The sequence below is a fragment of the Equus przewalskii genome, chromosome 19 (genome assembly GCF_037783145.1).
Source record: "Equus przewalskii isolate Varuska chromosome 19, EquPr2, whole genome shotgun sequence".
NCBI classification, from domain to species: Eukaryota; Metazoa; Chordata; class Mammalia; order Perissodactyla; family Equidae; genus Equus; species Equus przewalskii.
In genome coordinates this window covers 12,129,441-12,148,808 of record NC_091849.1, presented here as the reverse complement: position 1 = coordinate 12,148,808, position 19,368 = coordinate 12,129,441, and the positions used below count along the sequence as shown (strand labels likewise).

Sequence of the window (19,368 nt, the reverse complement as noted above, 5' to 3'; positions counted from 1 at the left end):
GTCCCATCCACTACTGAAGGTGGGGTACTGAAATCTCCAACTGTACTGATGAATTGTCTATTTCTCCCTTCATTTCTGTCAGTTATGTCTCCTGTATTTTGGAGCTCTGTTGTTAGGTGGATATATGTTTATAACTGTTATACCTTTCTGATGGATTGACTCTTTTATCAGTAAAAACAATCTGTTTATCTCTAGTAACATTTTTTACTTTCAAGTCTCTTTGTCTGATATTAGTATAGCTACTTCAGCTTTCTTATGCATGTTGTTGACAGGACATCTTTTTCCATCCTTTTACTCTCAATCTGGTTGTGTCTTAGAACCTAAAGAGGATCTCCGTGTAAACAGCATATAGCTGGATCTTGCTTTTTTATCCAGTATGACAATCTGTGCCTTTTGATCAGATTATTTAATCCATTCACATGTAATGTTATTATTGACATAGCTGGATTTATCTCTGCCATTTTACTTTCTGTTTTCAAATATCTTGTGGTTTTTTTGCTCCTATACTTCTTTATTGCTTTATTTTACAGTAAGTGAACATTTTCTTTTCCTTTCTTTTTTGAGGAAGATTAGCCCTGAGCTAACATCTGCTGCCAATCCTCCTCTTTTTGCTGAGGAAGACCGGCCCTGAGCTAACATCCGTGCCCATCTTTCTCTACTTCATATGTGGGACGCCTACCACAGCATGGCTTGACAAGCAGTGCCATGTCCGCACCTGGGATCTGAACCAGTGAACCCTGGGCTGCTGAAGTGGAATGTGTGCACTTAACCACAGCACCACCAGGCGAGGCCCATGAATATTTTCTAATATAACATTTTACTTTCTTTAACGATTTTTTTCACTATTTTTTTTAGCTATTTCCTTTGCAGTGCCCTAGAGCTTCTCTTACATTTAAACATCAGAATCTTATACTAACTTCATCCCAGTGAGACATGGAAACATTACACTTACCTAGATCTATTCTCTTTTCTCCTTTTTTGTGGTATTGTCATTATACATATCACATCTATAAATATTACACTCCAACAATACATTGTTATAATTATTACTTTATATAACTTATGTATTTTAAAGATACCTCTAAGAGAAGGAGAACAAGTATACGTAGGATTTGTTCTATTAACCTTCTTGTTTACCATTTCGATAAACATTCTTGCCTAACTTCTAAGAAGCACCTCACAAAAAGTGCTAAGAACAAGCTGTACTTCAAGACAAGTCCTCTTTGGTGATGTTCTAGCCTGGTTAGCAAAGAAGGCAAGAGAAAAGTGACAACAATTGAGATGAGGTGTTATGAAATAAGTACATTTTCTATTTTTATAACTTGTCCTAATGTCTTATAATATGGTTTTCTGTACAGAAATAGTGAGTTGGAGAAGCAAAAGATAAAAATCTGAATGTTGCCTACAAGATAGCTGACACTGATAATAAAATCAAATATTCTGAGGTATTTTTGCAGGTTTAAGAAGACCATGTGGTAAAGGCTGATTCAGACTTCAATTCAAACAAGTTCACAGAATAACAGTCATATTTCCCTGCCCTGAGGGTGCTTCAAATTTATATCCTTTTGCTTCAGTCTCGTGAGAAAGATTCCAAAAGCCTTGTGATTATTCGAAGAAAGTTCCTCAGTTCTTCAGAAGATCACAGCTTCCCACCAGGTCAACTAAGATTACAAACTGCACCAAGAGTCATCTTAACCTTAGCCTTCAGATAAAATCGAAAGAAAGGATTCCTTTGTAGCAGCTGCCCATAGTCTCTGTTAAAGATTAAAGAATGAAGCTTTTATCTTTGTTAGGGGGACATACATAAATGATTTATATGTATCACTGCAGATACATACAATCAAATTAGCCAGATAATTTAATATAATGAATTTACTTCAGATATACAACCTAGGTTACAGCATAAGAAATACAAAATATGTGTTTAAACATACTTCAAAAATAGAAGTACTAGTACATATAGTTTAAAAGTCCTGCCTTCTATGTAAAGGAATCCACCCCTCTCCTCCCACAAACACCCACCCATCCGTCTTCAATCATTCGATAAATATTTGCCAAACGCCTACTGTATGAACTAGGAACTGTAGGAGGTGCCAGGACATGAGAGCGGGCACAACTGGACAGGAGGGATCATGAGGAGACCCGAGGGGCAGGGGTGATCTTGAGGGTGAGGGGAGCAGCCTAGAGAGAGGAGGTCTCATAGGCCACGTTACGGAGCCTTTTCTTCATCCTAACAGCCACAGAAAGACATTAAAGGGTTTAGCTGAACAGTTACTAAGTGGCTAACTGCATGCTAGATGGTGGGTAGCAGAAATAAACACACCCGGAGCAACATCCCTGTTGCCGGCTCCTGTGCAGTGAGCTGCACTCCCAATACAATCTGTCACACAGTCTGGTCACAGCTATTTCCCTACTAACTAAACCTCAGACGGTGTATAACTGTGATGACATACACTTGTTCTCAGCGAATGTTCTTCAGCCCTCTTTCTGCCTTTCCTCACTCACCAGAGAGTCTCATTTGCTGCTTCTCACTCTTTTCTTGAATGAAATAGTTAATATTATATCCCACATTTGGTGGTCAGGGCAAAAGTCTAAATTCCCATCCTTCAAAATTTGATATTCTGGGGCCGGGCTGGTGGCATAGTGCTTAGGTTTGCATGCTCTGCTTCGGCAGCCTAGGTTTCACGGGTTCGGATCCCAGGTTAGAATCCCAGGTGCAGACCCAGCAGCGCTCGTGAAGCCATGCTGTGGTGGCGTCCCACATAAAAGAGAAGAAGGCTGACACAGATGTCAGCTCAGTGACAATCTTCCTTAAGCAAAAAGAGGAAAATTGGCAACAGATGTTAGCTCAGGGCTGACCTTCCTCACACACACGAAGTAATAATAATTTGATATTCTTCTTGTATACAGCATAGCCCAACAAAACACACTCTGAATAGTGAAACAGTACCAGAAGAATACTATATTTTGGTGAAACTGTTCTTTATTTCCGTAACTGCTTTTCAATTTTTTAAAAATTTATTTTCTAGACTTTCTCCCAGTTATCTGTCTTTAATGTATTCTGCCTCCCCTCAGTTTTATTTTCTATTCTTTCTTGCCTAGAATTATATTCCCTAGTTCCACACAACATGACCTGAGGAAACATGAGAAAAAGAACAAGTCTCTATGTAGGCAATAAATTTCTGGGCTTGGCTTCCTTTGCTCTTTTGCCCCACACACAGACCACACCCGCAAAGCTGGAGAAAAGCCTAAATAAGTCAACCACAATACACATTATCCTTTTAAGTCACCCTACAACATTATTTATATACAAAATACTGAGGCATATGCATGAGGTCAATTATCTAAGAAGCGAAAAGAGTACGGTGAACATAACCTGGGTTTTTTCCTTATCATTCTTCCATGAACCCCCAAGTGAGCCAACACTATGTTTTTCACAGTCCTCAGGGACGCTGCCCCCAAAGCAGCTCAAATCCATACACCATTATCTGAACGACTTCATCTCTCTTGTCAAAAAATGAAGGAGACATAAATACATACTCAATAGAATCTCAAACAACGTGTTTTGAATATTTTAATCTCCCTGAAATCACGATGCATCTTCTAACCAATTACAAGAGTGTGTGTCAGGACTTAACAGGCAGTGACTTTTTCCCTTTCTAAAGAGCATGAAATCATTGTGCACCTTACAATCAATAGTATTTTGAAGTCAATGGAATATGCTATAAACATGCAAAAGAACGCAAGCCTTTCTATAAATCCTATAAAATAAAAATCTCATTAGCTAGTAAGTCTCTAATTTAATAAATGATTACTCAATAGATAGTAATCAGTAACACTGTCAGGAAATATTGAGGATTTTTGCCTCTCATGTTTGTTGGAAGCAGTTTTAGTTTTTTGCATTTAAACACCATGAGGACAGAATATTTAAAGACATTTATTTTACATTAATGTACTAAAAAATGCTTTATTTATCATTATGCAAATCATCTCCTATAAAGCTTGGGATTTGGCCATCTTTAAATCTTAAAATATTGACAGGATTGACATACGATACCTTTAACTCATATATATATAGCATAAATAATTAAAACAAGACTAAATTTTCTTGTAATTCAAGTTATTAGCATTGTCTATTCCATTAAGAGAATACTTCACAAGACCTGAATATTTAAATTTGAAATTCGAAATAAGATAATATTAAAAGAAGAAGGAGGTGACTTTCTTTTCTAAAAAATAGAAAATCTGTTGCTGTTTTCCCCAGGGAAATTTGTTAGGCATTGCTGCCAGTCTACACAAAACCTCATGAATTTTGATTCTATCAATTCAGATTTTATGATGATTTGTGCAAGCGCTGAGTTAAAGCTTATGGGTTCCTTTAGGGTTTAGACTTTTTCTTTCCTCTCTGCTTCCCAGGGCTAAAAAGACTGGCTGATGCATAATAAAAACTTATTGAATAAAAGAATGAACTAACAACTTTATGAGAAAACATGATGAATTTTTTAGGGCATTTAATATTAAGAAACTAGACTTTATAAACATTTTTACTTAAAATAAACACCCATTAAACATGCTCATTTAAATACATTATTTCCCAATAATTAATTTATTAAACTCAAGGACCATAACTTGTCAAAAACATATACTTAACTAGTTAGCATTACCATAATGCTAAAATAATAAAATTGCATTCCTTTAAAAATATACTTCAGACATCTCACAAAAATATTACACTAGCCTTTCTGCTGCCTGTTATCAATGTGAGCTTTCATTTTGAAAATTGTTACTGCCCTTCCACGTTCAATATATTAATTAAGCCAACCAAGTTTTGTTTTATGGCACATACTTTCTCTCAGACTGTCTTCAAACATTTTTATCTTACCTTATATTGTATTAGCATTATTTATTTTAACTTAATAAAAGTCAGTCCAATTTTTTCATTATGCCACCTAAATTTTAGTCTTAGGAAGGACTTCATCACTTCTAATTATAAGAACATGCTCTTCTATTTTGTTAAGTATACTCAATAGCATTCTCAAGGAAAAGAACGTCATTGGCATTAAAGCATAACTTTATTAATATAAAATATTATTCCAAGTCAGCCTTCATTTTTTATTATATGTAGTATTTCAAAAAGAAAAAAAATGGGAGTATTTTAGACCCCTTGCAAGCTTACTTATAAGAGGCTTAAAAAAAAAATTTAGGAAAGTAGGTGAGCAAACTCTAGCTTTCTTATTTACACACTCATTAGAGTTCACGATCTAGTTTTCTGCTCCTCATTAGTCTGTCACTATCACTTCTGAATTACTCAGTCTATTTTTACATAGGAACCTAATTTCCCTCAAGCTTCCCCAGATAACAGGAAGGTTAATTCCAGGGCATAAATTATACCTCTGTTAACAAAAAACCACCTTGTCAACCGACTCCTTGAGCAAGCCTGCATACCACTGAGTTATTCAGCAGTACACATTCCTTACTGTTCTTCTTAAGTCATATAAACTGCTTACATGCTTAGGATCTATTACTCTCATATACACAGTAAAAAAGATGATTAATAGAAATTATTTTTAAATAAAAACTTTCTGGTGATTGCAGGATATAACGTCAGAGCGGATACCATTGCAGCTGAAAGCAAACTACTGGTTTTACGGTAGTGATTTCAGAATTTTGCTGTTTGAGATAGAATAATGTGAAAAATCCCAATGCATGTTGACCTAAAATCTCCACCTTTTTCTCTACCCGTTGTCTGAATTCTAACTATTTTTTCCAGAATCATCACAACATTTTTAAAGGAGGTGACTGCTATCATAATGTCATCACTCGAAGGGTGATGCAGAACAAGACTGACTGTACCACAGATTCAACCACCACAAGGACACAGCTCCCACCCAGGGAAGACGCAGAAGACATCAGAACAGCACAACCCACGCCAGGGACTGAAACCTCCTCATGCCACTTGCTGGTTGCGCTCCCTTGGCTGAGGTTATTTAACATCTTTCAAGCTCAGCTTTGTCATCTTTGTAAAATGCTGACTTTTGTAAAATGAGAATTATAAATTTTTAACACAAAATCTAGGAGCATTTTCGTAGAACATTCGTTGAAAATTTTGATCACACAGTATTCAGAAAAAGAGAGAAAATTATTTTAGAAATACAAACTAGTTTTAAAAAACAATTAATATAATGATGCAATTAAGTCAGAAATCACAAATAAAATCCCTAACCATGTGGGTAAAAAAATTCTATCAAGAGGGTCAAAAGAAGAAACCAGCTTAGAAATTAATGAAAGTAACAAATATGTGTAAGAGAGCTAAAGCAATACTTAAAAGGAAATTCATAGCTTTAAATGATTACAAAAGGAAAGAATAAAGGCTTAAAAATGAATAAGCCCAGTTTCCAACTTAAGAAACTTGGTCAAAGAATAAATCAAACGAAAAAAGAGGGAAAAGATAACAAAGAACAAAAAATAATAAAAATGAAAAGGATAATACATGAGAGTGTCAAGAAAATGGCAGCTTGGTAGGAGATTAAAGGGAGTGAAGCAGACACGCCTCTGGCAAGACTAACCAAGGCAGAGAGAAAAGGCACAAATGAACAATAACAATGAAAAAGTAAAGACACAACCAGAGGTCCGGCAGCAGTGAAAGAGAGTAAGAGACTACCATGAATGATTTGTTTGCCAATAAATGTGAATACTTAATAAAATGGTTAAATTATAGAAAAATATAACTTACTATCTACTGAAGAGAAAAAGAAAGCTCAAGTAGTCCCATGTTATTAAACACATTGACTTGGTACTTAAAAGGCTACCCTCGACTGCTCTCAAAAGTCAAAGCAGATTCCAAGACTCGTCTATAAAGCTACTGTTCCAGTGTTAAAGAATACCTCTACGGAAAGCAGGAGGATACAGTTCCCAGATCATTCTATTGAGCTAGTATAACCTTAAAACATAGCAGGCAAGAAAACTTACAAGAAAATAAAATTATAGACCACTATCTCTTAAACATAGATACAGAATTCTTCAACAAATATTAATAAATCAGGGGCTGGCCCAGCAGCAGAGTGGTTAAGCTCGTGCGCTCTGCATCAGAGGTCTGGGTTTTGCAGGTTTGCATCCCGGGCATGGACCTAGACACCACTCATCAAGCCATGCTGTGGTGGTGTCCCACATACAAAATAGAGGAGGACTGACACAGATGATAGAGAGAATCTTCCACAAGCAAAAGAAAAAGATTGGCAACAGATGTTACCTCAGACGAATCTTTCTCAAGCAAAAAGAGAAAGATTGGCAAGAGATGTTAGCTCAGGACCAATCTTCCTCACCAAAAAAATTAAAAGTTACAAAAACAATTAAATCTAGCAACGTGCTTAAAAAGACTAAACAGCAAGACCAAATTGGTTTTAGGGCGGGCCCAGTGGGGTGGCAGTTAAGTGCGCACGTTCCACTTCGGCAGCCTGGGGTTCACCAGTTCAGATCCTGGGTGAGGACATGGCACCACATGGCAAGCCATGCTGTGGTAGGCGTCCCACATATAAAGTAGAGGAAGATGGGCATGGATGTTAGCTCAGGGCCAGTCTTCCTTGCGGGGGGGAGGGGGGGGAAGAGAAGGCTTGGCAGATGTTAGCTCAGGGCTAATCTTCCTCAGTGGGGGTGGGGAAGACCAAAGTGGTTTTATTCAAACAATGCAAGTGAGGTTTAAATATTAAAATAACAGAATAAAGACCATAAGATCATCTCTACATTATGAAGAAAAGGCATTTGATTTTAAAAAAGAGCCACTTAGGATTTTTTTAAAAATCTCAACAAAACAAAAATGAAAGATAATCTTTTTAAGCTTTAAAAAAAACCAAACTAAACCTGTCCTCCCACAAAAGGACATAAAAACATTTTAATGGTGAAATATTAGAAGCATTCCCTTTAAAATCAAGAACAAGAATGCCAACACTACCATTCTGCTGGCATTTTACTGGAGCCAACTGTGTAAAACGAAAAATAAATAAGAGGAACAATAATTCAAACAGGAAGAAACAAAACATTCACCATTCCCAGTTGATATGACTGTGTACAAGAAAATTGAAAGCACCTGCAGACAAATTTTCAGAATGAATGAGTTCAGCTGAGTGGCTGGATATAAGATGAATATAGAAAAATATATTGCATTTCTATTTGCCAACAACAGCTAGAAAACAATTTCTCCCCCCCCCGACACACACACACAATCAATGAAATCAGCACAAAAATAAATAAATAAATACAGTTTCAAGAAATAAATCCAATAAAATAAGTACAATAGCCACACAGGGAAAATTATAAAACATCAAGGAAAACAGAAGCATCAAAAATATACAATCTTTTTTGATAGGAAGCCTGAAAATTACGATGACAGTCAGTTTTCCCCAAATTTAATGCAATACCAAATAAAGTTCCAGTAAGTGTTTTAAAAGACTGATTGGAAAATTTAAATGGAGGAGCAAAAAACTAAAAACAGTCAAAACACTCCTGAAAAAGAATAACTTCAAGAATTTACCCTACTGTATATCAAGACAAAGACATTGTGATATTAACCCATGGATACACAAACAGAACAGAATGTAGAGCTAAGAAACAAATCCATATATATGGGGAAAACTAATATGAAACAGATAGTGAAGGGAGAATCCACTCAATAAATGTTCCAGAAACAAATGGTTACCCATGGCGGGGGGGGGGGGGGGGGGAGAAGAAATTGGAGCTCTAATTTACAACGTATTAAGAAAAAATCAACTCCAGATGGATTTTTAATTTGCATGTAAAAGTTTCTTAGAAGAAAATATAGAAAAAAATATGTAAGACCTTGTGGTAAGGAAATATTTCTTAAGACAAACAAAAAAAATCCCACCAAAACAAATCATAAAAAATAAAAGATTAATAGGTTGGTAACATTAAAATCAAGAACTTCTGTTTACTTAATGCACATTAGGGAAAGTGAAAAACTAAGCCAAAAACGAAAACCCACAAAAAGAATAAAGGATTGTTACTCAAAATATATTAAGAAAAAGACAAAGATTTAATAAAACTTAAAAGATACCAGTAAGCATTTCAAGAAAGTAGAATACAAATGAGGACACTTTTACATTATTAGTAATGAGGGAAAATAAATCAAGAGCAGAACACAATATGATTTTATAACCCATTCCAATAGAAAAAATTAAAAAGGCTGATAACACCAAGTACTAGATAGCACAAAATGAATTTCTGGACACTGGTGGTAAGAATGTGAAGTTTCAAAAAGAATTTCTGGAAAACAATTTAGCATCGTCTTATGAAGCTGACCATCTACAATCCCTATCTATGCCCTAGAAAACTGACACATGTACACCAGGACGTGAGAATATTCACAGCTGCACTGTCTGTGACAGGAAAAGGCAGAGAAATCCATCAACAAGACAATGAAGGAACAAATCACTTCACACAATGAAATATTGTTAGAGCAACGAAAAGACATAGCTACATGCAACAACATGCATGAATCTTAGAAACAATGTTGAGTGAAAAAGCTGTGGAAATCATACAACATAATTTTATTTTTGAAGCTCAAAATTCAGCAACACTAAAAAGTATACTGTTTGAGAACATACATATTTTTTAATAAGCAATGAAACAATGAACACAAAGTTGAGGACAGTAGATACCTCTACAGACTAGACAGTGGGATGAAATGGAGACCAGCACGTAGGCTGACATGTGCTAGCAATGCGACAGTTCTTGAGTATTGCAATCAAAGATTACCATGTTATTCTTATGCTTTATAATTTAATACCTTACATACATAAATTTATGTATCAAATAGTAGATGATAAAAATCTAAAATATATTAAAATTAACGCTTATTCAAGGGATAGCACATAAAAGCTCTAATTGATTGATCAATTTATTTCTTCCCAGTTTATTTTATACATATGCCATTGCCACATCTGTGACATTCACTATTTATGTTTTCTAAATTCTGCAGAATAATTTTAGAAATAGAGTCAAGCACAATGGAAGTTAAGAACAAGTAAATAGCACTGTAAGGAAGAGCACAGTGACATTATGGAGAGCTGTGTGAATGCTGCATGCTCTATTTATCCCCAAATTGATTAAAATCAAAATAAATCAAATTAAAGTCATCTCATTTTCATTCATAAGCAGAGAGAATAAAAGAAATACATTAACATAATTTAGTGCACTTTATTCAATTGGCGTGTAATGGGCAAAGTCAGTTTCTTTGCAACTATATTACACTATACAGATTAATTCTTCCTTAAAATGTTAGAAAACAGGAAAGATATCTTTTTAAATCTATCAATGAGCAAGGTCTTTTTTTATTTTTAAAGCTTATCATTATGCTAGATGCTTCTGAAGATAAATTAGTTACTTGGCCTAATGGTTAAAAAAGGAGAGGGGGAGAAAGAACCTCACATCAGTTAGGAACTACAGTGTCTTCAATGCAGATAAAAGCTTAGAACCGTGAGCAATGTAGGAAAAAAGCCAGCTGTGGAAAAAAGTCAAATTTTCAGGGGGAAAAAAACCAAAAGCATGTTGGAAAAATAGTGAACCCATCTTAATAAAGTTGACTCATCTTAATAAAAGCAATAAATAACTCTAAATTTTAAGTATATTCTTCAAAGAAAGAAATGAATTCCTTTAATAACACACCTCAGCAAGCAAAGATTTGAGAACTCTCAACACCTTCATTACTCAAAGATTTGATCTCGTGTTGTTAAAGACAAACTGATACTATTCCTTAATTATATTTGAGAGGAAAACTATTTTATTTTTAATTTGCCAGAACGTGTATGCAAAAATGAAAGCCCAGTAGCAATTCCAGGCAGTGAACTGCACAATGCTCACTTGGTATTCACCCTAGGGCTCGGGGAGTGTAGCCTGCCAAACATAGCCCACTAGATTATTCTGGACCTCTTGTCCAATTTCTTTTTCTAGAACCTTTGTTCCGTTTCCTCCTTCCTATCAGGCATTTAGTTCACTGTTCTTAAAACTCTCTGCACGGGGGTAAGAAAGAAGGAAAAGAAAGACAAATGCATATTTATTTTGCTACTTGGAGCAGCTCCAAACCATTACTAGATGTGAAAAGGCTAAGTATGACAAAGGAAGTTAAACCATATCTTTCTCCCAGCCGTCTTCAAGGCTGACCGTCCACAGCAACGTGGGGAAGGGATCTTTGGTCAGCCTTTCAAAGGGACAGCACGGCTACGGCGACTTCTCTGCTCTTTCTAGACTTGCTTTTTTGTGAGAATGTCATTAAAGGGTCATATTTGATAGGGACCTTCCAGAGATTTCGTGGAAGAAGGGGGTGGAGGGAGAAGAAAATGAAGAAGGAAGACACTTCAAGGTTTAAGGTTCTGCACATCACAGCATAACTATTCAGACCAACCCCAAACGATCCCAGAGCCCTCACATGCTGGTCCACGGGATGGAGAACCTGCACAGCCAGAAATGATTTCCACTAAAGACACCTAGTTAGGAATATAACCAGATTTAAAAGATACTAAGAAAAAAAAAAAAAAAAAGACCTTCCATTGGAATCCTATGCAGCTAAATTACTCTGCCAAAATATTCCATTCCACCATCATTAAAAGAGATAACAAAGACAAGGAAAAGAAAAATCTTGAAATATAAACGCCATAAAGAGAACTTAGTATTCTTTTAATTGATTTTACTCATTAACAGACAATGTTGGAACTATCCACCTCTTGTCTTCCCCTCTCCACACACTGTTCTACATTGAACACATTTTTTCATATGATCTGGAAAAATAATCAGTATGCTTTCTATGATGAAAACCTATTTTTGCTTTTAAACTTTTTATTTTTTATATGAAATTATACCCATTGTAACTAGTGAAAGAACACAGACATATAAATAAAAGTTAATCATCTTCCTCTGCCCTTTCTCCCATCATTGTAAACATATTTGTGTACAAGTCTTTTCAAACTTTGTCCAATCATATATAAGCCTACGTATGTGAACATGCGTGTGTATATATATATATGCTTTGATAGAACAAAGATAATGGTATTACATTTTACATGCTACATTGCAAGGTCACTTTTCTTATTTAGCAACAAAAGCATTACAGTCAATTGAATTAACATTTTTAGAAAGCTGCATAACATCCCAAAATATGAACGTACAACAATTGATTCAATTATTCTTCCACTGACTAGTATTCAGGTTATTTCAGTTGTCTTAGGTTTCTGTCATTTCAAAAAGTACTGCATCACATGAACACAGACATGCACACACATGCGTGAACACAGCCATAAGTATCCACTACTCTGGTACTTCTATTGCTATGGGACAGTCACAAACAAGACTTTCAAAAGAGCTGTAACAATCTTTCACACTCCTATCAGCAATAAATTAATATGTGGGAAACAGTTATAGAATATGCTATGTAGCTACAGCATTTCATAAAGCAAAGCCCATCGACTTTTAGGCATCAATTAACTTAAGGTGATTTTTAATTTGTGGTATGCTCATATTGATTGATTTAGTAAGGCTGCAATTATAAGGCATCTGTGCAGGAATCTCTGCAAGAATAAAGTCTATACCGGGGTTCATTTTAATTTACCTTTTTTTGATGCTTCTGCCCCATTAAGTTCTTTTTGTGCTTCTTCAATTTTGTCTATGAAAAACAAAGAAAATTTTACAAATCATCATAACAAATACGAATACAGTAAAACATACATACTATTTATAAACAGTGCCTGGCATATGGTAATAAATGTTTGTTGAATGAATCATTTATGAAACAAATATGTGTAAACAGTTAAGGTAATGATATATTATTCCCTTTTAAAATTATATTTATAATTTTAATCATGTCTTAGTCACAAGGACTGCTGCCTAATAAAAGTCCCTAAAAATAATACTTTCCTTATGAAGACATATAAGTGCTCAATAGGGATTTTATTAGAGAGATGTAACAAATGCCTACTAGCTTAGAAACAAGTCTAAGCCAAGTTCATAGAGGGCCTAAGACCTAACCCAAAGATGCAAGAAGGAAAGAACGGATGGGAAGCAAAGCGGATGATGAGTGAGGAGCAGCATGATACCCTCACTTCTGCCAACCCCTGATAACAGGACAGAGTGACCTACGAAGCATGAGGGCAGAACGCTGCATTAGAGAGATACCACATAAAACAAATGACTACAGGACTGTTCAATATGCACACAGTTTTGAAAGATTAGGCATAACCCAGAAGCAATAACTAACAGAGTTGGGAGGGCTCCCGACAGGAGAGGGAGGCAACTGCGGGCCCAGAGCCTGCATTCCTCGATCTGAGGCTTGGTGCACAATTGGATTTTGTAAATAAGCGCATGTTCTACTTTGATAACAATTAATTAAATTTTATAAGGACATACATATTTGACGACTATGACAGTAACCAAATCCAAGTTTAATATAATGGCATAAGTAATTATTATAATGGTAAAAGTTACAAAATTCCCAAGGGTACTATTTTGTACTGAAATGAATAGAGTACCAACAATTATATACTATTTTAGATAGTCCATGGAAGTATAGTTTAACTGCTTTCAAAATATTGGTACTTTAGCCATTCATGCCTTGCAGCATATACTCCTCAGCCCCAAAATGGTCTCCAACGCTAAATCTACGACGACTGGCCATGAAAGATGCAACCTCTGAAAATGTATCCATCCCCAAATAAAGAAAAAGCACAGATCCCACCAGAGCCCTGCAAACTCTGGTTTACCTGCCTCTCCCCCCATCTGTCTTGCCATAAAAGCCAGAAATTCAGAGAACCTTCAACTTCCTGATCAAACTTCTTTCAATTGCATATCGATCCATCAGCCTGCCAAATCAAGGCGGAGCCGGACAGCAGACTCAGGAAGCAAGCTAGAGGGAAATGTGTGACATTAGACATCAGCCACAGTCCGAAATAACTAGAGTTTCATCCAGACAAGTGGGGGCCCCACAGCAATGTCCTATTTGATTCCTGCTAAATATCAATCCAGAATAAGATTTAGGAGATAGAGAATAATACAATTTTTCTTCTTTAGAAACTTTTGTTATTTCTCGTGACATGATCAGTGAAATTAGAAACGGTCCTCGAAAAACAACAAACTCCTACTAAATGTGAATCCCACATTCAGCCGTCATTTTACTTCAAAGAGAAAGATACCAAATGCATGGGAGAAATCTATATTAATATAAGCAACAAAAGGACAGACCCACTTTTTTAAAAAATAAAGTACACTAAGTACATTGTAGACATTCAACACGTAAATAAACAAATCACCTAACTTAAATATATAGTCCTTGAGGAACATAAAAAGAAAAGGCTATTATTTCTATGCCAGCAGTTCGCCCAAACTTAAGAACTATAAATAATATATATGTATATATTATATATTCATAGTAGTAATGACTGTGTTTAAGAGTTTGTGCACACGTAATTTGGCATTATATAATAAAACAACTTTTTATTAATAGAATCAATTGTGGCTCAGGGCAACAAAAACTCATGATTTAACGCATATCTTTTTAAATTGCTGTTATTTAGTATATTGAGGTTTTGGCCACCTTCAGTTTGCACTTTAACAGAACAAATTCTTACAAAAATGACCTCAATTTACATTTGATCACAAAATACTAGTCTTTGCTTTAAAATCTGTCAATTAAGCTGCCTTTTTCTCCTGATATTAACAGTGTATACATTAGTAGATTTAGGACATCTCCTCTGTTAGGTAGCAGCATCTACTTGAATGCTTTCACCAAGAGTTCCAGTTCAATAGGTAAACATAATCTGCAATTAGAGAGCTTGTAACATTCATTAAAAAGCTTTTGCTTCAATTTTTATAAAAAGTCCTGTTTATATTTAACCTATGTTTTATGATTTTCCTGGTAAAATATGATATTTTAAAGACACTCTCCAAAATTACAGAGAAAGTAGTCATTTATTATATGCTCTTAATTGGTTCATACAAGGCAATTTACTGATATTTAAAGCAATATTTATCATTTTTTTCATTATGACCCAGAGCAAGAAACATATTTTACATTCCAGCCAATTACACATGTGCATACATATTGTGTGTATACATAGTTCAGAAACAGACTTACCCACATCCTATTTTCTATCCTTTCCTATCGAAAATGAAAAATGCTGCCTTGCCCAACTACACTGATTTCACAACCCACTGCTAGATTGTAAACCTGAAGCTTGAAATCCACTGACATAAGGAGCAGTTCTCAGCACATCTTTTTTACCTTTTTTTTTTTTTTTCACCCTTTTCCCTTTACCAAGGGTAACACCTCCTGGCAATAATATACTCCATTGTAAGCCTTGAGCGGGGGAAGGCTGTGTTGTTTAGAAGGGGATCTCAGATTCTGAGACATCTTCCATCATGCATGCCCTCCTCAACATCACCGTTATCTGAGGTAATGACTCCGCAAAGAGCCACACGTTCAGAAACAAATAGTAGTTTCTCCGTTGCTGTTGCTTAGAAATAAAAATAGATATACAGGCAAAATGGACATTCATACCATCTTAGTAGATCTATAGTAAGTAATGCACACTTACTGTAATGAGTTCTTACTCTATTTAAATTAAGATGTAATTCTAATTAATTCAATTTTTACTAAATATACTCGGAGGAGCTGTCACCTGGAAAAGACCCCAGCAACACAGGAACAGATCCATGATCTTTCCTGAGATCCAGAGGGGCCCATGGCTGAAAGAGGAAGAGGCTAGGAGCAGGCACCCTGACAGTATAGGCTATGCTCTGGTTCTCCAACTGTTGACAGTTTATGCCTTTCTACAGTTTTCCTTCTCTGATAAAGCACAGAAACTATTTGTTAATGGTAAAGGCTACGAACAATCTTGTATAATGCCTTACATATCTAAAAACTTTTGTTTGTACAAGAAAACAATACAAAAATATTGTATTTTCATCAACCATAAAGAAGAAAAACATGTCTATTTGTGAAACATAATCTGAAACCACTGAGCAAAATAAGAAGTCCTAGAGCCCTTAAGAAACAACTTTTCTTTCAGGGTTCCGGGAAGAAGACTGGACAATTAAAAACAAATCACTTCCAAAAATAAAGCGATCTTCAGATAAGACTTCACAGGAAGCTCCTGCTCTCAGACCATTTTCACCTGATGGTGAAGTGTAGGCGACACCCACAACACCACTTCTCAAGAGCCTTAGGATCCAGGACATCACAGCATTAATACCAACTCACTAAATTCTCAGAATTTGCTTCAACAAAAACTGTGTGTTTTTATTGTGTTTAAGGTGTACCCTCTGTCAGGTACAATAGGAAGAGCTAGAGAAGAAAGAAAACAGAACGGCTCTCCTGGAGGAGCTAAGATTATTATATCCTTTAAGCAATCATTTTAATACCAAACTGATGGTAAATATAAGGGCTGAATTCCCCTGCCCGGCTAACAAGGTTCTTTGTGATCCCACTACCTTCTGTGCCCTCCCCTCCACGCCCGCTCCTGTTTTTCTTTTCAGCTTCTGCCACCCCTAAGTACAGGCTCAGTCAGATCCCTAAGACTCTTCCCAGAGCCCCTCCCACCCCATCCCTTCTCCATGTGGCGTCCGTTCAAGATGTCGCCTCCTCAGGAAACCATCTCTAAAACCCTGATTCAGAGTCCGTCACTCCCTTCTCCGTGCCACCTCCAAACCTGGCATGTAGAAGTCTGTTTCCCTATAGCTACAGATCTCATGCTCATTAGTAATAACGACAATAGATGGACCTGAGTGATTTACTGATCGTACAAACGCTGACAATAACCTGCCAAGTGACACAGGGAAGCACTGATGCACTCTGAGAAAGAGAAACAGGAATACCTGCATGTAAATTTACAACTGAAGAACCTAGCGTTTTATTCTCTTTAACATTATACATGATTTCAACATTTGGGAAACCATATCAGCACACTAAAAGCCACCGAATCAACTATTTATTACTCCATTTGATCTATCAACAATTTAAATGATTTCTCCTGAATTCTATTAGCTCATCCGTCTCTCACTGTTCTGACAGGCACCAATTCCCTCTGCTCTAACACCACAGCCTCTCCCTCTTCACTTGGCCCTAAAAACACAAAGTAGAAATGCTAATTGTAAAATTTTATGAAGTAGATTCTAATGAACTGTAAAAGGCACCTCTATTTACTGAAAGAGACACCATCTGATTGAAAAAAGATCACCATATGTGACTGCACTATTTTTACTACTGAATAAGCATAACTCCTACGTCCCCTCATTCCACGTCAGTACAAGATCCTTACTCTTACTGTCAAGTGCTAGAGCTATTTCAATAAGACTAAATATACGACAATGACGTAATGTTAAAAATGCACCCAATACCCACAGCCATTTATACATGCCTTTCTAACCAAAGATTATCCCCGTGCTCACTATTAAATCAGCTAAGTAAACCTAAATTTATAAGTCACACATTTTAACCTATAAGTTACACGTCTTTCATACCTCTGGACCTATGCTATTCAGGAAGACAACACCTTAAACAACGTTGAAAATGATCACCTAGACCAGTAATATTTCAAATTGAAAAATATTGCCTGAAGCATGTGAAAAAACATCAGAGACTCAACTCTGTGCTAATGAATTTGAAAATTGTGATTAACTAGTAAAAATTTCAGAAAAACATAAAATTCAACTTGATCCAGGAAGATGAAAACTCAACTGGAACAACAACCATGGATGAAACTGAGAAAGTTATCAGAGAATGGCATAGAATTAACGGTTTTTAAGGGTTCCTGGCCCAAATTCTTTCCAAGTTTGAAGAATAAAGCATTTCCTAACATGTTCCAGAGCACAAGATAATACAAAAGGTGTTCTAAATCATTTTATAAAGCTGGCATGACCCTGATATCAAACTGTGACCAAAGGGGCAGGCAAGCCAACACTAAAGACAAGTCTGATGTATGCACACGGACTTAATGATCTAGACCAAGAAGTATATTCACAGGTCAGAAAGTCACACCCAAGTAGGGTGTAAAATAAGTATTTTACATGCAAAGATATTTCCATGATGCAAAGATATTTCCATATTAGGAAGTATGTTATTATAATCCGTAACAGCAATAGGACAAGGAAGGAGGAAAAAGGCAATTTAAATGATGTCTGAAATGCATCTGATTAAATCACATCTATCTTTAGTGTAAAAAGAAACAAAGCAAACAAAAAGCCCTCAACAATGAAAAGGATACATTTCACCATATTAACCAAGTGTTATTCTAATAAACACCCCAGACAGAGAAATTAGCCACTAACTGCGATATCACTTCTTTTAGGAAGCCTTCCCTGACCCACGCCCCCAGCCCCTGATCTGTGGCCCTCACCACTGTGTTCTCACCCTCAGAGCAGCACTCATTACAGGATATTCTGGGATAATCTCTAAAACATAAAAACATTAATAAACACAGTTCATTCAGCTTGGAATATATTTATTAGCCACTGCGTGCTAACACCAAGGATACACGAAGATGAACATCCTACCTGTAGAAATTTACAGAAGTAAACAAGCCATTCCCATACATGTGGTAACACTGGGACTCTAGCCACAGGGTGCTGAGGGAACACAGAAGGGGGAGATGTGGCTGTCTCGGAAATAGGAGGAAGAGTCCTGAAACACCTTCACAGAAGAAATAGTACACGGGCTGACTATGAACAGAAGAAGATGAGCAAACCCACCGTGGGGAGATGATAGCGGCCTTTGGATAGGGAGCATCAGGAGGGTGAAAAGGCGAAGAAGCAGAGAACAAGATGTGTGTCAGGAACTCAAGGCAGTTTGGAAACATAAATCTGGACAGAGCAGGTCTAAAGATACAGGATTGGGGAGCCACCTTCTTACATAATTAGTAGTTATACCATACCATAGAGCTGATGGAAGCCAAAACATAACTATTTCATGAAGTAATTTGGCCACAGGTATCAAGATCTTTGAAAGTCATCTCTATCCTTTAATATGGTGATTCAACTACTGCAAATCTAGACAGACTATCAAAGGAGTGGAATAAAAGCTATTTATCACAGTGCTTTTCATAATAGAAAAAAACTAAATAATCAATAGCACCTGGAATATAGTAGGTACTCAATAAACATCTGTTGAGTCAATACTAGAGAAATGGTTAAATAGATCGTAGGACTTCCATATGATAAAATATTATACAACCATTATATTATAGGTTTCTAGAAAGACCTACTGAATCAAAAACTACAGAAATGGAGCCCTAGATTGTATAAGTTTTAAAAGCTTTGACAAGTGGTTTTAATGAACCACCCTACTTTCACTTAAGAGTCATGGGTGGGTGGGAGGAA

General features: G+C 36.1%; 1 protein-coding gene across 10 annotated transcripts in view; it reads right to left on the bottom strand.

Annotated features, from left to right (window-relative positions):
* The window catches only part of HIVEP1 (HIVEP zinc finger 1), a 135,789-nt gene that overhangs the window by 51,933 nt on the left and 64,488 nt on the right, over window positions 1–19,368 (bottom strand). For 7 of the 10 annotated variants that reach the window (XM_008523183.2, XM_008523185.2, XM_070584070.1 and 4 more), the window contains one exon: window positions 12,614–12,667. In XM_008523183.2, coding sequence (XP_008521405.2) covers window positions 12,614–12,667 — 54 coding nt within the window. Of the gene's footprint in view, window positions 1–12,613; window positions 12,668–13,810; window positions 13,904–19,368 lie in introns of all 10 variants that reach the window. The other 3 variants (XM_070584073.1, XM_070584077.1, XM_070584074.1) reach the window with 1 other exon arrangement.